This window comes from Channa argus, chromosome 7 (assembly GCF_033026475.1).
Source record: "Channa argus isolate prfri chromosome 7, Channa argus male v1.0, whole genome shotgun sequence".
In the NCBI taxonomy this organism is placed as follows: Eukaryota; Metazoa; Chordata; class Actinopteri; order Anabantiformes; family Channidae; genus Channa; species Channa argus.
The window spans coordinates 24888362-24910683 of record NC_090203.1 but is presented as its reverse complement, the minus strand read 5'-3'; the positions used below and the strand labels follow the sequence as shown (position 1 = coordinate 24910683).

Sequence of the window (22322 nt, the reverse complement as noted above, 5' to 3'; positions counted from 1 at the left end):
TAGTTTATTGAAAACATTTATAACGAAATCTTAAGTTTTTATGATTTGGAAAAGAAACAAACACAGACTAAATTAATAAGTATTTTTTTAAACAGCAAACAACCAGGAAGGTTATTGCTGAATCCAGTCCCCACCTCTGTACACAATTTAACAGTCACTGGGCAACATCGCATGTTGTCTTTGTGCTGTCTGTAATGATGTTGGAGTAAAAGCTCTGGCTCAGGCTCTGTGTGACAGTAGGACACATAAATGTTTCATTAGTCTGCCTGGGTGGGGGGGGCGTGGTGTTGACTAATGTTATGTTAAAAAGCATTGAAAAAACTTTGTAGAGATGTGTTGCTGATGATACTATGAATATTTTGGCAACTGGGGTTTAACTTATTTAGTTTGGGTTCTTAAGTTACTTTTGAGAAAATGATGTGCTCTCAGTTTGCCTGTTTCCTGGCTTGTAAATTTGGGGATGTTGCACCCAGCTACTGCAAACCTGTTGATGAGCTTTAAGGGATTTGAAACTTTTTCACTCTTTCAGACTGTATGCAACAGTCAGCCAGTCGAAAAACAAGATTACTGATGATGCCAGGATATGTGAGTGGAGGTTTTCCATCAGGCTCGCTAATCCAGGCTTGCGCTGCCAAGTCATATGTGCTTACAAGATGTGAACAATTTCTTTTAGTAAAACAAAACAAAGGATAGGCAGGTAACCACTATAGCAGTCATAGATAAACAGACCACATAGATCACAACATGGCCCCTGAGTCCAAACATTATTGTCAGACTCTTGATACAAAGCAGAGGACATTCCCACAGGAGACTTGGAGGTTAAGTTCGTTATGAAACAACGACATGTAATATATGTGATTCTAAATACATAAAACACTGTTTGTATCACTACGGAAGTCATTTTATCCTATTGCTAATATTGTTCCTAAATCTAACCATGTTTAATTTGTGTCTAAACCTAACACATTTCTCCGTGTCCAAGTCCAATCAAACAACTATGTCCTAGTTTTGACATCTCAGACAAAATATAGTGTTACTCTAGCTGCCAAACTGTCGGCATTTTAAGTGACCACGAAATAGCTGTTATTTAAACAAATGCTTGCTGAACCAGCTGTTTTAAAGGGTGAAAACTAGTTATGAACTAATTATGTTTATTGATGCTTAGGTACCAACAACTTGTTAAAACATGATCCATGTTGTTTTAATGTTTGGAAGCAACAGTTTTAAAGAAAAATACTTTAACTCTTGGAAGTCAAATCAGTTTAATGGCGTAAAGAAAGACTTGTAGACCTGCTGCATGTAAAATAATATATTGATATAAATGTGGTCTACATCTCTGTTTTTGTGATTTGTCGTATGGCTAATGCAAAACAATTCACGCTCGTGTAGCCTGGAGACATGAAGCTCAGTGACACTGCCATGTACACATCAGACAGACATCAGCCACATTATACACACAAGGTGAAAAAGCAGCACTGTATTTAATAAGATGTGGTTTTATTAGTTAACAAGAAAGACACGGCAACAGCATGTTTGCTTATTAAACTATTCACCAGCAACAGTCCACTGGGAATGTCCCTGCTAGGAAGATGAGTGAAAAGCTTCAATGACTCAGAGACTATCCTGTGAAGACATTTACATAATTAGCCGCCATTAAAACTGTATTTTACAGCAGAAGCCAAAAACTACCCAGACAGTGGGTGTTTTGCAGTCTCTTCCTAGGTTTGACTAGCGATTGTGATGTTTTCACACACCATCTGAGTCTGCTGCACTGATAAGTCTGATCAAAACACTTCATCCATCATCACAGCAGTGTTTTAAACCCCTCCGACAGGATTTGCAGACAGAATATGTTTACTCAATGAAGGACAAATGCCCTTTGCATCTCTCTGGAATCATTAATACTCAAAGACAGAACAAAAGAATGCATGGTACAAAAACAGGCAACCCATGGATTTCAAGTTCAAAGCTGCAGTTCAGTGGGTCTGGCATGTGTCTATTTATGTATTTAGTTTCATAAAAGATGTTACTTAAGCTTTCTTTCTGTAAATCACAAGTTGAACCCTGAATGAGTGGTGCTTATACAATATTTTAGCCATGTAATCGAATTTGAGACTTAGTTGCACAGGAGCATAATCATTTTTTTAATTGGGAACTGAATGCACTAGATGGATCGCTTTCTGATGTAGTATTTTGAAAGAATGAATCACTACATTTATTAACAGAAAATGAGCTGAACGAAGTGGTTGAATTGATTTAGAGTTAAGTCTCTAGAGAGTGGATGGGTGGTTCAAAACACAATCATTTCTGATCAGAGACATTTGTTTATGTCCTGTTGATACTGTTTCTCTGTGTTACTTTAATCAGTATTTTAAACCAACCGATTGTCTCCCTAAGCCTAACTTTCTGTTTCCTGTGCCCAAACAACACGTTATCATCCCACAGCATCAGACATTGACGCTTCCTAAGGCATCAATTTGTGCCGCTTTGGTAGAGTACCCCTTGTCGTTACTATTGGTTGCTCTAGAAGAGGCACTATTTGATGCTATGGAAACAACAGCGTATTGAAGTCACAGTTATGCTTTCACATTGGTTTTGGACGCTCCAGGAGCATCTCCACCTTCCTATGAGGCTTTTTCACTTTCTTTTAGTGGAAAAGTAACATTGTTATTGTATTTCTGTCTATCTTTATCTTTCTTTTAAGAGAGACATCTACAAGTTATCCTCAGCTAGATCCTGATCATCCCAAAATATCTGCCATAAAAATAGAGGGGTCAGTCAAACTTTACTGACCAACCTAGTACATGGTACAGTTTCTGACCTCTGGTTGAACAATTTCACTTCAAAAGCACCTCAGCACGGCCAACATAATTAACAGCACATACAGTATGCCGCTTTGTACACCAAGTGTTGTTTTTATGACAGTACATGTTAAAATTATCCCCGCAGCAGTTTTCTAATAAAATTATGTGTTTAAACTTCACGCTAAAAGATGGTCACACAAACATATTAATCACAACCGTCTCCCTGTGTGTGAACAGCACCTGTGAGCATGTGTGCTTATTGCACAGATGGATGAAAACAAGGTGTGAAAAAAAGCAAAATTGAGTGATATCAACAAATTGCATGAGGGGATAAATAGTCAGAATGTAAAAGTAGTACAATGATTTAAGGTAGGAAAACTTTGAAACTTGGCTGGATTAACACCTTCAATAAGCAGTATGTTTTTATATGACCTTGCGCTCAGAGGATTACCAAGCAGAAACTTGGCAAGAGCAGAACTTTTGCTGCTGCATAATTCCAGGTTATTTCTGTGGCAAAAATAGTTTTTAATCATGTTGACTGGGTGGTTACTGCTGTCACCTCAAACATAGAAGGTTCTGGGTTTGAACACCTGAGGTTTCTCTGTAGTTGGCAGTACAATGATATGCAGTCAGAAATGACCTCCGGGCACAGACAATTTATTTTATTTTTGGTCATTTTATCTTAATTTATTGAGGTCTTGTGTCTGTTTTGAGTAAGGGGCCATGACACGCCAAGCCAACATCAACAGAACTAGCAGTGATGACGGCCAACTGCTGCTTTGGCTCACATCGTCTTTTGTTGGCGCCAACAAGGGGCACTCGAACACACCACAAAGCTGAGAGCCAGTGAGCCTTCAGCATATATGTTCTGCGCTTGTGTGAGAGGAAGACAAAGGAAGATGTGGGGCCACATAAATACAAACCGTAAATAAAGCATGTTAGCTAATTAACTTCTCCCCTCTTTGGCTCACTAAATTTTCACTAGAGATGGTTTACACCGATAAGCCACAGTGCTAGCAGCTGTAACAAGGAAACACAGTTTCCCCATGGAATCCATAAAGTGAATCTTGAATTAATACTGGTGGTCTTAATAAATCCATGGAGGACAAGGGTCAACATAGCCCCTCTAAGCAGTCTGCAGCTACACGGCCAGCAAGTACACAAACTCAGTACTCAAGTAAAAGTGCAAGTATTGGCCAAACAAAGTACAACTTAAAATATTTCACTTAAGTAAAATCATTAAGCAGATTATCTACATATTATTTAAAGTACAAAAATACTTTAAATAAAAAAGTACTGCACCTGAAAAACAATGTATTTTAAAGAATTCTGATTTTGACAATTACTACAAAACATGTACAGAAAATTATAAAAGAAGGGATAAAAATCAGTGTTGGGAAAAGTGGGGCTCATTTTAACCATCATATGGTCTGACTGGTGATTACTGGTTATGTCATCAGCATTTATTAGTTCATTAGATTTTAAATTAGAGGCCACCAGATGAAATTGATGTTGTGGCTGATTGATGTATAGCTGAATAACCTACTAAACCGATTGAAAAGACAATGGTGGGGTATGAGTATGAACACACAAAACTAAGCTGATGGATGCTCACTGATGTCCCAACGCTGGCGAATGACAGATCTTTGCCTTAGTCTGTCTCTGCCCTAACACTTTTTGATTGGCTAATTTGGAAACGAGCCATATCCATTTATTTTTTTAAAGTTACTTTCATTTTAATTCTACTTTTAAAAATTTTCTTTCTCAGTTTTACGCAGTTGTTCCCAGGGTGTAAATTTGTGGCGCTTCTGGAGCGTCCAATAGTAACAACAAAGGCTACTTGTGGCGTGAATACGTATGTACAAAGCACCACACTTTGAGGCTGTGGGATGAGAATGTGTTTTTATATTTTAAACGATTTGTAACAACTAAAAGCTGTTCATCACCTACAAAATACCATTTCATTCAAGAAAAGCTCAAAAGTAAGAGAGAATTGTAAAGGGCTCAAGTTGTGTAACCCCCTTTTAAAGTGGATTGATAGTTTCCTTATTTTTTTCTCAACAACCAGTCTTTATTCAAGTATACCTTTGGGACAAGGGAAGCTTTTGAAGACAGGCATAAACCCTTCAAATTTCGTAGTCTTAACATATCTTTTATCATAAAAGTATCTTAATTGTTTCTGGTTTATTACTCCTGAAAAAATCTAAAATTTTGTCTTGATAAATCTTGAAGAAAAGACTTTTCTGTCATTAGAAGTGGAATGACAGACCCTGGAGCTTTTATTCAGGCTATAAATTATTAAAAAAAATCAAGAACTTAATGAATGAAACTTTTTCACAAAAGCTAAATTTTAAAATCCTGTCTAGTTTCTGTAATGCTTTATTCTGAATAATTGTAGGTATAATTGTAAGGTATTTTAGATCCTTTAAAATAACAGGTCCATCACTCCATATGGTGATATACGCATAATTGGACCGTCAAAAGTAACATATTATTTTAAGAACTTACTAAACATTTGACCTTTTTGTTAATTTGGCTTCGAACCAGAATAATAATTATTTTCATTATCTTTAAAAGACAACTCTGCCGGAGGAAATTGTAAAAAAACATGGGTAAAAAAAAAAGGCAGGGTTAGTTTTTGTTACAGATTTGGAGAAAACTAGATTAGATCACAAATTAATTGGGTTAAAGTTTTATACGATACAACATGTTGTAAGTAAGTCTGTATGAAGTCGAGTCCTTTGTCCTTTGTCTTAATCATGACCATGGAAATATTAGCAATCTAGGTTAGCTGTAATGAGAGTATAGCAAAACCTGTTTGCACACTAACATTAAGAGAACAGCAGCGACCTTGTTGAGACCAAGGAATCATTGAATTTCACAGTAATGGCTTGATTTAAGGTTAGAATCAGGATATGGTTAGATTTAGATTAGGATTCCAGTAAAGTTAGGGAAGAAGTGAATATATAGCTTAAGTCTCCAGGAAATGAATTGAAAACCATCTCACATAAATGTGAGAAGATTACTGCTATAATTTGCAATCCTGTCACCTAAACAACATTGACCAATGACATTTCGATTCAAAATACAAACCAACATATGTTTTGTGGGAAACATAATTGCAACAGAATTTTTTTCTATTAACATAATAAGGATATGTCTGGCTACATTTTTCCAACAAAATATCAAATTTTGCAGTACTCTGACAGCAGCATTATTCATTTTGTTATGGTTATCTTTGGGCACTAAACACAGCATGTAGTAAAAAAAAAAAAAGATTGTAGTCTGACCCACAACCTCTAAACAAAATCACTAACAAAAACCGAAGTACTTCAGTTCACTAAGCCCAGAGTCTCCACACATACTCTGGAGTTAACCCAGGCGCGTGGTATTTTAATCACGCCATCCAACCAATTTCAAATCACTTTCCTATTATAAATGTTGCACTTCCTTTGTAAAAAAAAAATTGCATGCTACATGTTATAATAAAATATAAGTCAAATATTTATAATATTTAAAATATAGTTATAAGTCGTTACTTGAGAACAGTCAGCAGGACCCTTATCTTATTTGTATGAATTGTCTGGTGAAGTGAAGACCCATATATTTCCAGTTATAAATCAGCACTAGTAACAAGGTTTGACATATTTAATAACGCTGTAAAATAACAAAATGTATACATGTGTAACACACTGCATTAGCAGGTGCTATTGCTGGTTTAATATCATCCAATTACAACTAACCTTGAAGAAGGCCATGGTGGAGCCGTCCTCTATTACCCCATATTCTATCTTTGTCTGCTTGGCCAGGTCATCAGCAGAGTCAATGGGCGACTCCATCCTCTCCACGGTGAGGAAGGCTGCCAGGTTTGCCGTGTAGGAGGAGATGATGATGAGCGTAAAAAACCACCAGATTCCTCCTACAATTCTGGTGGAGAGAGCTTTCGGCATGAGCTCAGATCCTGAACGAGAGGAGCAGAGGAGGCGGCGTGAGGCCCTGGTAGGGTATTAGAACAGGGGGGCAGCACCCAGACAAGGCTGGACCTCTGCAACTTCTGCCTGAGTCACCCACTCAGACACAAACACACAGAATGGACAGAGTGGAAAGCCTGGTTGGATCTGGTGATAACGCCTCTCTAAGAGCTAAATTCGCATTGTTTAGATTCAAAAGGTGACAGAAAAAATGTCTGCAAGTGGCATTAAAAAATTAATGTGCACCTTCTTGTGACATGTAAGTGTATCTAGAGTACCTGGTGAGTTCGTTGGCAAGCTTCTGTGGGTGTCAATCTAACCACTGACAGAAACAATTCATTGTAAGTAGGCTGCCAATCAAACCGCGTGTAACTTCCTGGAAAAATATTTAATGCAGTTTACTCAAGAGACTTTGATGCTGTGCAAAAGGGGGCTAAGTAAACTAACAGATACTTTAACTACTTTTTATTTCTTATTATGGCACAAAATTCAGTTAATTATGCATGAATTAAGCAGAATGTATGCAGAGCGTTACGGAGCATATGTGCGTGGGTAGAGTGGGAGGGAGGTTTGTTGTCCGGGTGAAAGAAGGTGGGCCTGGGTTATATGAGGACTATTCTACTCAAGCGGCTTAAGCAATTGAAAGCTCGGATTTTGTAAAATTCACTCACAGGGAAAGCTGATAAAGAGTCAGTGAGGTAGGAGGTTAAGAACTCCTGTGCTTCGCTCCCTTTGTGAGAGACTCAATCTGCACTCTCACTTTTCATCAAACTTTCTTTCTTTCTTGCAGTCCTCTGGGTGAACTGTCTAGTACAGGGAGCATGCAGGGAAAGACATGACAGCCAACAGCAGCTTGAACCCACAGATACTGCAATGGAGAGTTAACAACAGACTGCACTGAAAGTTTTTCTTCCTCCAATTATTTTGATTTATTCTATTTAGCCGTTTCTGCTGTTTTCTAGTTTATTCTTTTTTAGTCTTATTGATTTTGTTGTTGATACTGTACAAACCTACCTTTGCCTTATCTTTGCCATAACTACTGTAGCAAGTGATTCATTAGTTAGTCTGGGGTATTTTACCCTTAGAAAACCCACAGAAAAGATATTTGTCGGAGTGGAAATTACAGATACAAGATATCCCAATATATATTGTAGCTATATTATATCACTCAACATAGTAATGTTTATTTTTTTATTTTTACTGTTTTTGCATTTCCCATTTGTGTCTGTCTGTCTGTGATAATACAGCAATTGCATATCACACCATTCAGATTTATGCATTTTGTAATCATAAACAAACGTCTATGGAAGGCTATGTGAACTAGATACCGGACTGGAAAATATAACTCTTTTTTTTTTTTTTGCGAGTTGCTTAGTGATGCATCAAGGGAAAAATAAATAAATAAATCCTCTTCTCCAGTCACGCCTATTGGCGCCATGTGTATGAATAGGGATAAATTATCAAAAATAATCCTTCAGCTCTTATACAATTTCCAAATGATACTGGACATTATGAATCAAATTGTAACACTAAAATAATTAATTTGTTGAGTTTATAGCCACTCCTCTTGCAACAATTCTCCATGGGAAACCCGTTTGATGCACTCGCGTATCAATTGATCAATGCCACAACTTGGCCACTACATCAAAAATTGCTTCACTTCCCAACACTGATCCTTAAGGACTTAGTTACAAACAGTTAGAGGTCCTATATTATACCTGTTTGTAACAAGTTCTCAGTGGTCCCCTAATTGTGTTCAGTTTTCAATTTGAAATACCACTGTGATCATGCATTTAGTTATGTCTGAAAGCATGTGTGCTTTTGTTAGTTGGAAAATGTCTGTAGTTTAGTTTCAGGCAAGAATCGAATCACTCATTTGTGACCTCCATAAAGGGCATCATTTCTGAGTGACCTGTTTAAGCACACTTTTCCCCAAAAATGGAACAAGCAGAATGACAGAGCACCTTTAAGAAAAATTATGGTGTAGCAGAGAGGGCCTCAATAGATGTAAATTTGTTTAAGGGCCCTTAACATCGACAGTTAGACATGGCTGAAGTGTGTTATTGAAGTCACTCAGAACAACCAGCAGCCAACCACTTTGCCCATTCATCAAACCACAACCAAAATTAAAAACCAAGCAACCAAGCACAAACACATATTCATAAGAACTGTTTGCTGTGGAGTTTGCTTGTTCAGTGTCAGTCCTGTGGCCAGCTCTCCAGGTTTTGTTCAGATGTGGAACACATCACCAGCTCTGAGCTTCTTATCTTGTTCCATCTCAGAAACCCAAACAGAGAAAATGAGGCGAGTCGAACCCGAACAGAGCCTGGTTGGGGCTGACTGTCATGTACCCAAGGTAACGTCATGACCAAACTGCACATCCCACAGTTTTCTGGGGGGCGGGGCAAGCCACCAGGCAGGAGAGCCTCTCTACAGTGTAGACCAGCACAGTGCCATGCGGACACTGTGTGTTCATTCAATCAAATTCCCAAAGACTTCTGGCCCTCAGCCACATCTTCTCAACTGGTCAACTCTCCATAGATTCGGTGATGGCTTTTGAGAAAACTGCATCTAGTAGCTTATTGTTAAATGTCAAACTATTTGAACTAAAACCTGTTTATTCATCTTATTTAGTCAAGTCAAATTAAATACATGATAAAATGTGAAAAAGTTGATTGATAATTTAGGGATACTAGTCAGCATAAAGTAAGGAAGTAAGCATACCCCCAAACTATAGGAGACATAAATTAGTCAGCTATTAAACCCCATGAACGCCTGAGATGTCTGTAGAGCTAAAGGGTCATTTCCACCCACAAAACATATTTTCCAACTTATCTCTAGTGGTATCTTGTCATGCTGATAGTTTTGCCTTCATTAGTACAGAATTGGACCTGTCAGCTCCCCCCCCCCCCCAAACTTTAGTTCAAATTTGGTAGTTGGATAAGGAAAATATTTACATTTAAAAAAAAAAACATATTTACTCAGCTGAAGTGAGATACAGAAAGTGTTAATAGATTGGGTGTACTGTACACAGGTATTGCTAAGTATACAAAAAAATAAAAATTCCAAGTGTGACATAACGTGTCACGGTTCCATCCAACTTCCCCAATTTATTTTGACGTGTGGACCAGCTATAGGACCGAAGGTTGTTATGTTTAATTAAGTTCGGGTTACTTGACATCTAATGATCTGATAAAAGGTGCAATGGCACAGGTGTTTTATTATTGGATAAATGCAAACGACTCACCCTGGACCCTGTCCACTAAAAAAAACATACCTGTTCATCACATGTCAGAGCTGCTGTAACAACACTGGGGCCTATTGAAGTTGGGGGACAGAACCACCTCCATAAGCCACAGTGGAGTGATAGGTCACTATTTATGAAGCAAAAAATATCTACATAAGCATGTAGATATGGCTCCATACCACTAGAGCTAATGGAAACCTTTTTTTTTTTTTCTTCATTCATCCATATTCCCATTTATCTTGATTTAATTTGGACAAACAGACTCTTTATACAAGCCTAACCCATTGCATAGTTTAGTGAATACTCCATTCCACTGTTCAGATACAAGGTAGACATGCCACTTATCGCATGCTTTCCAGGCACTAAAATAATCACTTTGACGATTATAAACACTATCCTATATCCTATTGTCAGTTGCTTTGTGCAAGTTAAAATATACAGTACCTCCTATAGTGACATGCATCGTAGTGGAAATAAGACAATTCATTACTGACTGTTCAATTTTTTTAGCTGGTTATAATTGGCTAAATTTTAAAAAGATGCCAAACAGTTGAGAAGATGCGGCACTTGTTTGGCAGAAGGAAACAAACCAAACCAGCAGGGTAAACTGCTGTGTTCGCATTCATATTCAATCCCAGGAATTTAATTGATCTCAGATTCTCTGGGTAGCTCTACTCACCTGTTCAGATGCCTGTGAGGGGAGGTTGTTAAGCAGTTTGGGGTGGTTACAGGGAACATGCATGAGCACTATCCTCTTTCATTGATCGGATCAATCAAATCCCACTCTGAGCCCACCCTGTTGGATTAGTGAAGCATGTAGCTACATGCACAGAGGCCCCCATGCATGGTCATGGGCATTGTCAAAGAGCAAGGTTGACCCCCAGCAAAAAAGTGGGACTTGTGCTACAAAAAGAGAGCAGGCAGAGGCGTCTACCTTGCTGCATGAGAGCTCCAACTCCGAACCAGAAACTATTTAGCAGGGTGAAATTGTTTTCCACTACATCCGAGTCAGGGTTGCAAGGGTGGGGGTTATACCACTCGTAGGGACTAAACCTAAAATTAACAGAGGACAAACACACACACACACATGTTTACTGCAGTTATGTAAATACACATAAGCACACAATAAAAGAGACCAAAATTGGCTGCCCTACCTGCAGAGACAGAAGAGAGAAAACACAGGTTAGTTACTGATGTGCAGAGATGATACACTGCAAATCAATCCTGACAATACAATAATCAATAAGTGTTGCTATGGCTTCATGTACATACCTCAAATAGATATGCTGTTAATTGGATTAGTAAATTAAGAGTTAATTACATTAATTACTGCCAGATGCTGGTTGGGATTTATTTACTGAGTCACCTATAAGTAAAAATAAAATGATTTCTTCTCTGAATCGCTTGTGTGTTTTTCAATGACATACAATACTTGGGGAGTAGGCTCAAATTAACACCACTCACTTTCCAAAAGTGGCTCCTCATGTGGGCGTGCTCATATCAAAGGCAATTCCCTCAGTAATTTAATCGATGGGGTCTGAAAATAACTCCATTGTCAGTTGAGAAAAGAACTAATAATCCTTATAATCTTGTAGGAGCATTAATATTCAGTAGATCAAACGGTTCATTCCCATCAAGCCCACGCCGACCCCAGCACTCCCTGTTCACTCAAGGCACTCCTCAAGCAGATAGATTTCTCATTTATTCATGTTAAATAAAAGTGACATTACATTAGTAAAGGTTGATTGGTCTACAATTAAGCATCCTGACCTGATTTGGTTTATGCTGAAGTAGAGAAGGGAACCGGGGCCCTATCTTGACTCAAGCTGTTTAACAGACACAAGGGTTTGACTAATCAAATTGCAATGCATAATGTAGACTTGTCTCAGTGTGGGCCTTTTCCCTGCACTGGAAGTCAAAAATAATAAGCTCAAGTGGATGTGAATCTGCATGGAGAATGATGCTGATGAAACGGCTACACTGTCAAGGTTTTGATCCATTGTCCTCTGGGTGAAACGCAGTAGCACGGAGTTCAATACTGTAATTCACAATTCTATATAAGGGTATTGATAAAATGGCAGCATCATAGCTGTACCTTCACAATGACTAATGGGCTTTTCCATTATAATGTGGTTAGTGTTGGCGTTTCTTGTCACCTCTGCAGTTCCCAGGAGGACATTGTGTAGTGTAACTCAAGGACCTCTGAACATCCCCCTGATTTCTGCTTTAAGAGAATCCTTGGCCCTAAATCAATTCATCCGCTCACTCAATTTGCCTCAGATTCGCTTGCTTGTCAGTTTGCAATGCTAAATTGAGTTTAACTGAACTGTGACCTTGCCATAGCATATGTGACTGTGTGACCCGATGCCTCGTGTGCAGACATTTCTGAGTGTGTTACCTCCGTTCATGTTCAGAAAAGCCAATTACAACTCGCCATGAACATGGATGAGCAAAGTTGTCATCAATGCCACGCTGCATCGTGGCAGTCGGCAGCTGGATCAGTGAAAGCTAAACCAATGGCGTTTACAGAAGACTACACAGCTTAACCCGTCTCTCACTGTTGCACTGCTTGGCCCGTTTGCTGTCTTTCTGATCCAATTACACTACCTTTGTATTATCTCAGGTCATCTGTGCTGCTGACGAAAAAAGGTCAGTGCAGCGATAAGAAAAAAATCAGGAGCAGCACTCAAACAATGTGAAGCTTTAATCTTTGCAGAAACAGGGTCATCCTGCCAAAAAACTCAAGTGATGATACACATGATAACGCCAATGTCAGGGGAGATAAATCAACAGTCAGGATGGTTATGTTGCTCTGTCTCAGGATAATAAAATGTATATGCCCACATATGAGCTTCTGATAGATTTTATAAATTCTGCTGTACACTATAAAAGTACACAGTATGTTTGGCTAGTCACAAAAATTCTGGATGCTGCTATCTGAGTATATTGCCTTCATGTTGAGCCTTCTTTATGACAGCTTTCCCAATTTACACTAGTCTTCAAAATAAGACTGTTATGCAAAGCATAGATCTAATGTTTAGGTTCGGTTGCTCCAGCAGCAAAAAAAGACCAACAAAAACCTGGTACAGTTGAGGACGTATGGTGAACATGGCACCGGTGGTTGGGTGTGAAGACTGGAGATCGAGTCCAGTGTGAACCAACTTTCTCTTGTAGTTTTTGTGACCATGAAGATGTCATGTGATTAAATAACCCGATGTGATGTAGATGACACCACTACTTGTAAGCCCAAGTTGGAAATAATATTTGTTCTGTGGACGTGGATTTATTTTTCTGTTAATCTCTTTTGAATTTCTTTGACATTGTCTTCTTAAATTGTGTTGTTTCGTTTTCTGATACATACATATTGGCAACAACATATTTACATTTCCGTACAAAATTTTGAGGTGAATTCAACCACATGATGAAGAATATGCCTTTAATATGAGCACATTCAGGACTAATCAAATTAATTTCATTTAAAAACTGAGAACTGAGAGGTTACACTATTCTCTGAGGTAAGAAAATCTCCTGCTCCGGGAGAAATATTATAATTTTAGCAAGAGGTGGGAATTTGATGACAAGCAATATTTTTCACAGACCTTCTGATCAATTACTGTCTCTTCCCTCATATTTTAGAAAAAAATTCTTCATGTTGATGATGTGGGACAGATTTCATTCTCCAGAGTGTAACAGGGTACTAATGCACAGGTTTAGGCAGAGGTGTGATGTACTACACATATAGTGCTGTTTGGCTCATCGCCTGTGCCGGAAGCAGCAGCAGTTCAAATTTCGTCATTAAAGTGGGAAAAAACAAGCAACAACAGCAACTTTAACATTAGTAACTGAAGATATCAGGGCAGGTGGCAGTACATCTGAGAAATTGTGTGCTTTCAACTGTGCAACCATGTGGAAAAGGCCTACAGATGGTGAAGAGAAGCTGCTGTAACTCTAGCACTGTGTGTCAGTCCTAATACTCAGTTTTTGTCACTCTTTCACTCATACGGTACCACAAACACAAGCATACATAGAAAAAAATGTGTAATGTGCACACACACATACAAACATTTATATATACAGTATATATATATATATACACACATATATACGCACAGTATATTACTGCAGATGAAAGTAAACCTTGGAGTATTAATTCTTGTCTGTCAAATTTACGCACTACACTGTTCTGGTCTCACAAACTTTTCTGAAATAATTTCTTTAAATACAAATGATGTATGTGAACATACTGTTCCCCACCATTGAAGAGTTGCAGGATATTGTAATAGGACAAACGAGGCTTTTAAGGAATAAAAAACAAAACAAAAAAAAAGCAGGAAAAGAAATTCGAGAATAAAAATGTATTTCTTCAGCTATGTAAGGGATTGAAGGGCTTTTCATCATATTTAATGACGTTGAAAAGTTACATACTTTAATGTTCATTTGGTAAATTTTTTGAGAATAAAAAAATAATACAACTACACAGTAAACTCTCCACACATATTTGTTTAAATTAACTTCAAGTGTGTTGACAGCTGAGAAGCCTGGAAACCATCCAGTTAACACAGTCTATCACAATTTTTAAAGCAAAATCACGTGCTAGCACACCAAGCTGATCTTATGATGAGTTCATTAAAGAACCAGCTCAATACATTACTTATTATATTTAACCAATCAGTCATTTTCACACCTGCAGGCCATTTACTGCGCTCTGAATAAGTGGACAGGTTTGTAAATTTGATTAATTATTTTTGGTTCAGTTTCATTTCACATGAAGATGGTAACCAACGAACTGCACATGGGGGAAAACAAACCCGAGTTTGATTAAACCAGAGTAAAATGAGGAAGATTTTAAAACGACCTTATCAATTAAGTAGATCCCACATTAAGGCCATATTCATGTTTGGCCTGGTCTGTAACAGTGGACCAGTTTGTAAACTTGGATATTTCCATGTGTGAAATGCACCTAATGGGTAAAATTGACCATGAGAACTAAAACACATCATGAGAAGTCATGAGAACAAAATTTTGAGGTGAATTCAACCACATGATGAAGAATATGCCTTTAATATGAGCACATTCAGGACTAATCAAATTAATTTCATTTAAAAACTGAGAGGTTACACTATACTCTGACGTAAGAAAATCTCCTGCTCCGAGAGAAATTTTATAATTTTAGCAAGAGGTGGGAATTTGATGACAAGCAATATTTTTCACAGACCTTCTGATCAATTACTGTCTCTTCCCTCATATTTTAGAAAAAAATGCTTCATGTTGATGATGTGGGACAGATTTCATTCTGCCTTTTCCACTCACTGGCTAAATGGATCTGTAGCAGGAACACAAAGTAGACACAGGAAGTAGACTATTCACGTGGTACAGAACAAAATCTAAGAGTGAAAAATTGCTTTGAAACTGACATTTAGATCTTATTGTCATTTGTTGTTGTGATTATCTGGGGCAATAAACCCGGCAAAACACTGCAGTATATGCAAACTATTCCATCTAGAGAAGGCTGTTTCATAAAAAAAAGAAGTTTAGACAAAAAAATGTTGATTATCTAAAGCAATAGTATCACTGTTTAAATTCATGCCCTAAATTTCTGAGAAAAGATGTTTGACGAATGCACTACAACAATAGTTGTATTTTTATTCGGACTAAACTAACGACGCAAGACTGCAAACATGTTCTTGTCCCATAATTCTTGAACAGTGGAGTGATATCATGTCCACATCATCTGCATCTTAGAATTCTCATTTCAAGAAATGTTGTGAGACCGTTCTGTCCTACACTCTACATCCAAAACATGCAACTGTAGCCCAGCATGCATTCGTGTATACAAGATAAAAGAAGGAATAAAGTGAGGGGGAATTTATACACTTACCCAAACACTTACATATTGTGATATTAAATACAGATAGGTGCATATTCTGAGCCAACTTAGATGACAGTTGCTGCTTCTTATTCTCTTGTGTGATCATATTGCCAGTAACATCGGGAAAAACACGTGTGTTAACGCTAAAACCGTCGGGCCACGGCTCCAAGAGAGCCAATGTCTCCCAAAAGTTTTAGAGTTAACTTTAACTTTTCTCTCTCATTTGTTTGTTTTCCTTCATCGTGCTTCAAACAGCAGCCACCAGCAAATAGCCACGAGTTCAGGCAAGCAAGCCAAAGAAAAATCCTTTCAGTTGATGAACCCAAGGCAAAGAGAAAAGAAATAAAGGCAGCTCGGAAAAATAATGTGTATAATTGTTTCACCATCCAACACTAACATGAAGAATGCAGCTGCATTAGCAGATAGAGTAGATAAACACAAAAGCAAATCATATAAATGCTGAGCAGCTTTTTGTACATACTCTAAGGTCATGTCAGGTGACATTAAAGGGCAATTTCACCATTTTTCAACTTGCTTTCTGTGGCTTTAGTTTAGGATGTTAATGTGCTTTTAAACTTCCTTCTGTTTCTACCTGAAAAACCTCTTCCAGATGACATCACTCAGAGGAGTTTTTCCATCATCAGGAGTTCAGATGATATCATCTGGGGAGCTCTGGAGAAGCCGGATGACAAACTCTATAGTGTGAGCAACAAGATGACATAAACTGAACTGAAAGTTCTTTCAAGTGATGTCATCTGGAGGCATTTTATCAGCTAGAATTAGAGAGATATTTTAATGTAGGTAATTCCGAGGGAAGTTTAATGTTCACTGTTCAATAAGTGAGTGAAGGCGCCTTCCAGTCTCAGTCATACTAGCACAGCACAGAAGTAAAAGAAGCAGCAGTTAGTGTGTTCCTCCACTTTTACCACGTTCTTAGTTTAGATCACAACACTGGTTTACCCATGGTTCCCTGACCCCAAACAGATTGACTGCACCAGCCGACTCCACAAACCCTCTATTTACTGTACGATTTCTTAATGTTTTATTAGTAAAGGTGTCTGAACAATCCAATTCCCAAACCACCTGGCCAAAAAAACCACCATTAGTGCAATTCAAACTAAGATCTAGAACTCTGCGCTTGTTTTGAACATTTCTGAAGATGCATGTTTAGAGTGAAGCCTTTAAACTCTGCAGCACTCTTTCCTTATTTTTTTATTTTTTATTTTTTTTCCACAAGTGCATTGGAACTGATTAACCACAGTGAGAAGCCTGAACCTGCAGGTCACAGCTCCACTTCTAAGTAAACTTGGGTGCAGTCATTCAGTGAGAAAGTAGCAGCTAAAAGAAAACCACCCTATGTTTGATGTCTCAGGGGCAAAAGGCAGTTGTAGATAGTTAACAGTTCTTTATGCTTTAAAATACTCTTTCAATTTTAATTTATAATGCTTTCTAGACTGCTGAGCATCAACAAGTGCTCTTCTAAGGTCAACAGAAACCTCCTTTGTTTGAGCCATGGCACACTTCTATAAACCTGTGTTGTCAAGATCAGTTTTCTCTAAATAACCCAGCGCCTCCCACACTCACAGCTGATTGTCAACCCATTGACGGAAACACCAGCCCCTAATTTCCCCTTCAAATGAACTCGTAGTCCTACTGGTTCAAATTGACTCAGCTTCTCTGCCATCATGTCTGTAGACAGCTGTCTAACTGACAGTGTTTGTTCTATTAACTGGAGACTGTGAACAAAAATAAGCAGGAGAAGAAAAAAAAAAGTGATAGATGATGTAGCAGTTTCTGAGTCATAGCTGGGTTTGAAGCACGGTGACGAAAAGGAGAGGAAAGAAAAGACGGCATGAACTCTGAGACGCTGGGGAGGAGTGAGGAAGAGGTGGGAGAGAGCTCAAAATACACACACACATACACACACACAGACATACACTTTGGCACATGCAAGCATGGGAGCGCACAACCTTTCTGCCACTCTCTGAGCCAAATACACACGACCCTCAAACGGCTGATAGCTTCTACTGTATGTCTCAGCCTCGTGTTGCTGTGTCTGTTTTTCTTTACTGACACCAGTCTGAGGAGAAGCAGCAGGCCAGGGCTAACCTAGCAGCCATGCCAAGTGCCAATGTGAAACAAGATGTTCTGACAGAAAAAAAAAAAACATTCTTTGAAAAATCAATGTCTAATGGTGGAAAGAGGCAAATACCCAAGAGACTATTTGTGGTTAAAGTGCATTAAAGACATTACAAGGTAAGTGTGATGAGTCTTTGATATATCACCACTTATTATTATCAGTGAGTGATGAGTTTTTACTACAACATACGGCAGCCATTGTGTACAGGACGCACGTTCTGTAATTAGCCTGTTGTTACTCCGATTGGCGAGATTGAGCGTGTGTCTGGCTGTGTGTGAAACTGTGATCACTTGAAGTGACATGTTACCTGGCTATGACAAACAGCACACAACTGACACCCAAGTAAGCCAGCAGAATATACATCCAGATATCAGGCGAGAGGGGGTTGAGGAAGGAGAAGACCCCAGGGTTGGTCCCATTAGGCTTGCGGTACAGAATACTTATACCCAGCGTCATGAAGGGCTTCGAGAAGTCGATAACCTTTTCACGCATGTATGTGATGGCGAGGGGAGCCACTGCCAGATCAGCTCTCTGTCAAACAGCAAAGCATAAAAGGGAAGGGGAATAGGCTATAAGTCACGAGCGCAGGAAGCATTTAGAGGCAACCAAATTAAAAAAAACAGCATCTTTACACACTGGGGAGCCTGTCCCAAGGCACTTAGCAAGAAATTTAAAGCCCTCGTTCTCTCTCTAGCCATCAAGTATACACCAGCTACTAAACTCACCTTTTTCTCTTTGTAGCCTAAATCAAAGCATTCATTTATTTTCCTTAACTACTTTTGTTAGCATGGCTGCGAGCTGTAGACTATCATTGTGCAACGCTTCATATGATGTACTGGGAGATAAGGAGAGATATAGGACAAGTTGCCAGTGCTTTAGAGGACAAAAGGAAAATAGCCCTCTTCATAGCTTTCATACAGTTTTTTTGTACTACTTTATTGTTCCCTGTGGGGGAATTCAGGACACTTCGCTGAAGGTGTAGCTACGACTTTTTGTAGTCGCTGGGGCTGTTTGCGGTTCAGCATCTAGCCCAAGGACACTGAACAGGCTGAGTGTGTGTGTGTGTGTGTGTGTGTGTGGGAGGGGGGGGTCCAATTAGTAAAGTCCAATTAGCTGGCTATTAGTACCTACGGCACAGTATGTATGTGTGGCCCACTGGAAGGTTTCGGCATACTGTTGCAGATGATCTAGAATACCGATGGGTGTTTTAGTCATTGTAGTTTTAGGGTTGTTTAGGTCAAGGTCTGTTTTTGAAAGCAAACTGCTTCAAGGCACTAGATTTCATTTTTAGCCACTAACTGGCAGACCCCCAACAGAGCTGTGTCTTGGCATACAGTAAAAAGGAAAATCAAGTCTTCTGGTTGAAACTATCTTGGCTTAAAAATGGACAGATTTTAGACCAGCATTCTTTACAAGGACACTTGAAGGTCACTTCACAGCTCAGTATCAACATATCTGCAACTTGCTATTTATGTAAATTAACAACATCTTCTCATTGGAAACAAACAGTTCCCTACAAACTTGCAAATGCAGTTGATATAGAAATGGAACAATTTCTGACTGCGGTGACTTTGATGAGGATTTGACTGTGTTTTAAAACCAATACATGTCCCTATTTATTTATTTATGTTAATTTTTCTTGACTGTGTGTGCCAAGCCACGGCTCTGTTGAAGGTCTGCCAGTCTGTGGCTGCAAATGAAATCCAGTGCCTCGAAGCAGTTTGTGGCTTTCCAGTTTCTGGCCTAATTACTGGTTCTGATCCCTGTGAATGGCCTCCTCTCCAGAAAGACAGAAGACAATTTGGAAAAGTTTCATTAGTCGGTTTGTTTAACACAATATTCCGTTTCCTTTCTTTTTGCAAGTATTTGTTGATACTGATGCATTAGTAAAGATGTGGCACTGTGTTGTTTTTATGCCTCTTTATATATATTCACACCTACTTGGCAGCACTTGAACACCTGAAACCTGCTACACACCGAATTAAATATTGTCAAGAGTTAGGGTTAATGTTATACTGATATTTGAAAGATATTAACATGATTTACAATGTGGCAGGAGCCCTTCTTTGGCAAGCAAAGGATTTATGAAACGTGTGCTTCACAGATAGAGAGCGGGATGTATGGAGCCTGCCCAGGAAAGTCATGTTACTATATCTGTGATGAAAACTGTGTTGTGCTCTTGACAGTTAATAAATCTCACACTACATTGTGATTGTAAATGATTAACATTCCCAGCAAGGTCAAGTGGTTCATTTTTAAAAGATATATATACTTTTTGTCTTGTGAAGGTTGCCATACATCACTCGGGGATAAATTGACTGAGTTTGTGCTTACAGCTGTGATACATGAAAACTCTTGCTGATATCAGGCATCTTCGAATCTTTCTCCAGCTCCTCTAACCCAACCCTGCACTGTGTAAATACATCAGGATGTGTTTACTCTGCTTTGAGCATTAGACAGAACAAAGATAATTTTTCTAAATTGCTTTGACAGGATGTTTCCAGATTGTTCAGCATTCAACATTTCCTCCTCAATTGAACTTCCTCTCTGTGAGTCCACACTCCCTGGTCCTATGAGGTCCTGTCTACTACAATAACCATCTGACCAAGTCAAGCCTGGGCTTTAAGAAAGAAGTCGGGCAAACCCAAGCTCAACATCCTCTCACAGGGGATCGGGTCCCCATGAAAAGACCAGACTATCTGTCACGACAGCCAATCACTGCACTGATCAAGGACAGAAGTAGAAGACAAGTCTGGAGGAGTTAAGGGAGACTTGACCTTCCGTGGGGGCTTCTTCTAATAGGGTCAGACATCGACTATTGGCCATGCAGCGCCTGCTATTTTTCTGCCCGTACAGTTTTTCCTAACTGGGACTTCGTGAACAGATTGTGTGTGTTTTAATAAGCTCTATAGGGGAAACATGGCATGACAGAATCTATGCTCTCCTCGCATCACTGTACTCTCAAAGAGCTGTGCTCCCTCTTCTTTGTTTTTCATTTGTTTCCTTTTAGTGTGTGTCAGTGTAATATCCACCCTCATTCCATAATCTTTAGCCATTTCCAACAAAATATTTGGATGTGCATTTTATGGGGAATGTAATTGCAATCAAATATTTTCTATCAGCACAATGGGGAAATGCTGATTATTTATGTAAATGATGTCAAAGATACATTGATACCAAATTTGTAAAATGCAGACAACATAGAGTATTTCTGCTCCATCCAAATATCTGATCTTGCAGCACAACACTGAATTTGTGTCACCAGATTATGGCTATGTTTAGACTTGGTAAAGGTTGTGATGTGGTTCAAAAGTGAACAACATAACTAGCACTTCTGATACATGTTTGTGTAATATTAAACTAAAGTACAATGTTTCTCTAACCTTAACCGAAGTGGTTTGGGCACCTAAACCTAACAACACACAGGGAGCTGGAGTTAAACTCATTTTAATTGCATGTACCTTACTAATCCCTGCTCTATAATGTTGTTTCACAGTAAATACATTAAAACATCTAATTGATTTACAATTGCAAAAAAAATAATTTGGTACTAATGTGAAATGCTAAAAATGTTATAAAACAACTTTAGCCTGCCACTGGTGGGCCAACTCCATGCATTAAAGCAAATTATTTTGTTGCCGAACATTTTTATATACCTGTCTAACAACAATTGGCAACAACACAATCGATTACTAATCACGTATTTGGTCTGAACTGAACAATATGAAAGTACTGCATAATGGTATAATTAGTAGATAGAATTAATATATTGTATTGCCTTAAAAAAATAGATTGATCTCTAAAGAATAGGTCTAAGTTGACATATGTGGATGCTCTGTTCTGTAATAGTGAAGTTTACAACTCACGTGGTCCATCAGCTCCTTGACCATGCCGTTCCACTGGCCTGAGTTCTCATCCTGGGCACCATATTTCCCATCTTCCACCAGCCGAACCTCGTAAGTGAAGCCCAGGATGTTGGCCAGCTCTCGCAGCAGGTCTATGCAGTAGCCCTCAAAGCGGTCGTTCCCATACAGAGGCTTGTCAGACTTCTTGAACATCACGTATGGCTCTTCCTGTCGGGTGAAATAGTGGAGGAGGGATAAGTCTTTGCACTACTTGGCATCTTTCACCTGCTGATAAGGCCTGTCTGAGAAGGTGTCTGATGAGATAGGCTTTTGAACTGTGTGAGCCCAAACGCACACGGGCTTGGCACTGGCTCACACAACATATGTAAAGCCATTTTGTGTGTGTGTGTGTGTGTGTGTGTGTGTGTGCACGCTTGCCAGCAGCC

The 22322-nt window shown here is 38.8% G+C and overlaps 1 protein-coding gene across 4 annotated transcripts in view; it reads right to left on the bottom strand.

Moving 5' to 3' along the window:
• grik2 (glutamate receptor, ionotropic, kainate 2) overlaps positions 1 to 22322 on the bottom strand; it is a 257673-nt gene that overhangs the window by 42601 nt on the left and 192750 nt on the right. For all 4 annotated transcript variants that reach the window (XM_067510929.1, XM_067510928.1, XM_067510932.1 and 1 more), the window contains exons 11-14: positions 21898 to 22104; positions 18339 to 18562; positions 10957 to 11075; positions 6548 to 6765 (exon numbers count right to left, since the gene is read on the bottom strand). In XM_067510929.1, the coding sequence (XP_067367030.1) occupies positions 6548 to 6765; positions 10957 to 11075; positions 18339 to 18562; positions 21898 to 22104 (768 nt within the window). The remainder of the gene's footprint in view (positions 1 to 6547; positions 6766 to 10956; positions 11076 to 18338; positions 18563 to 21897; positions 22105 to 22322) is intronic.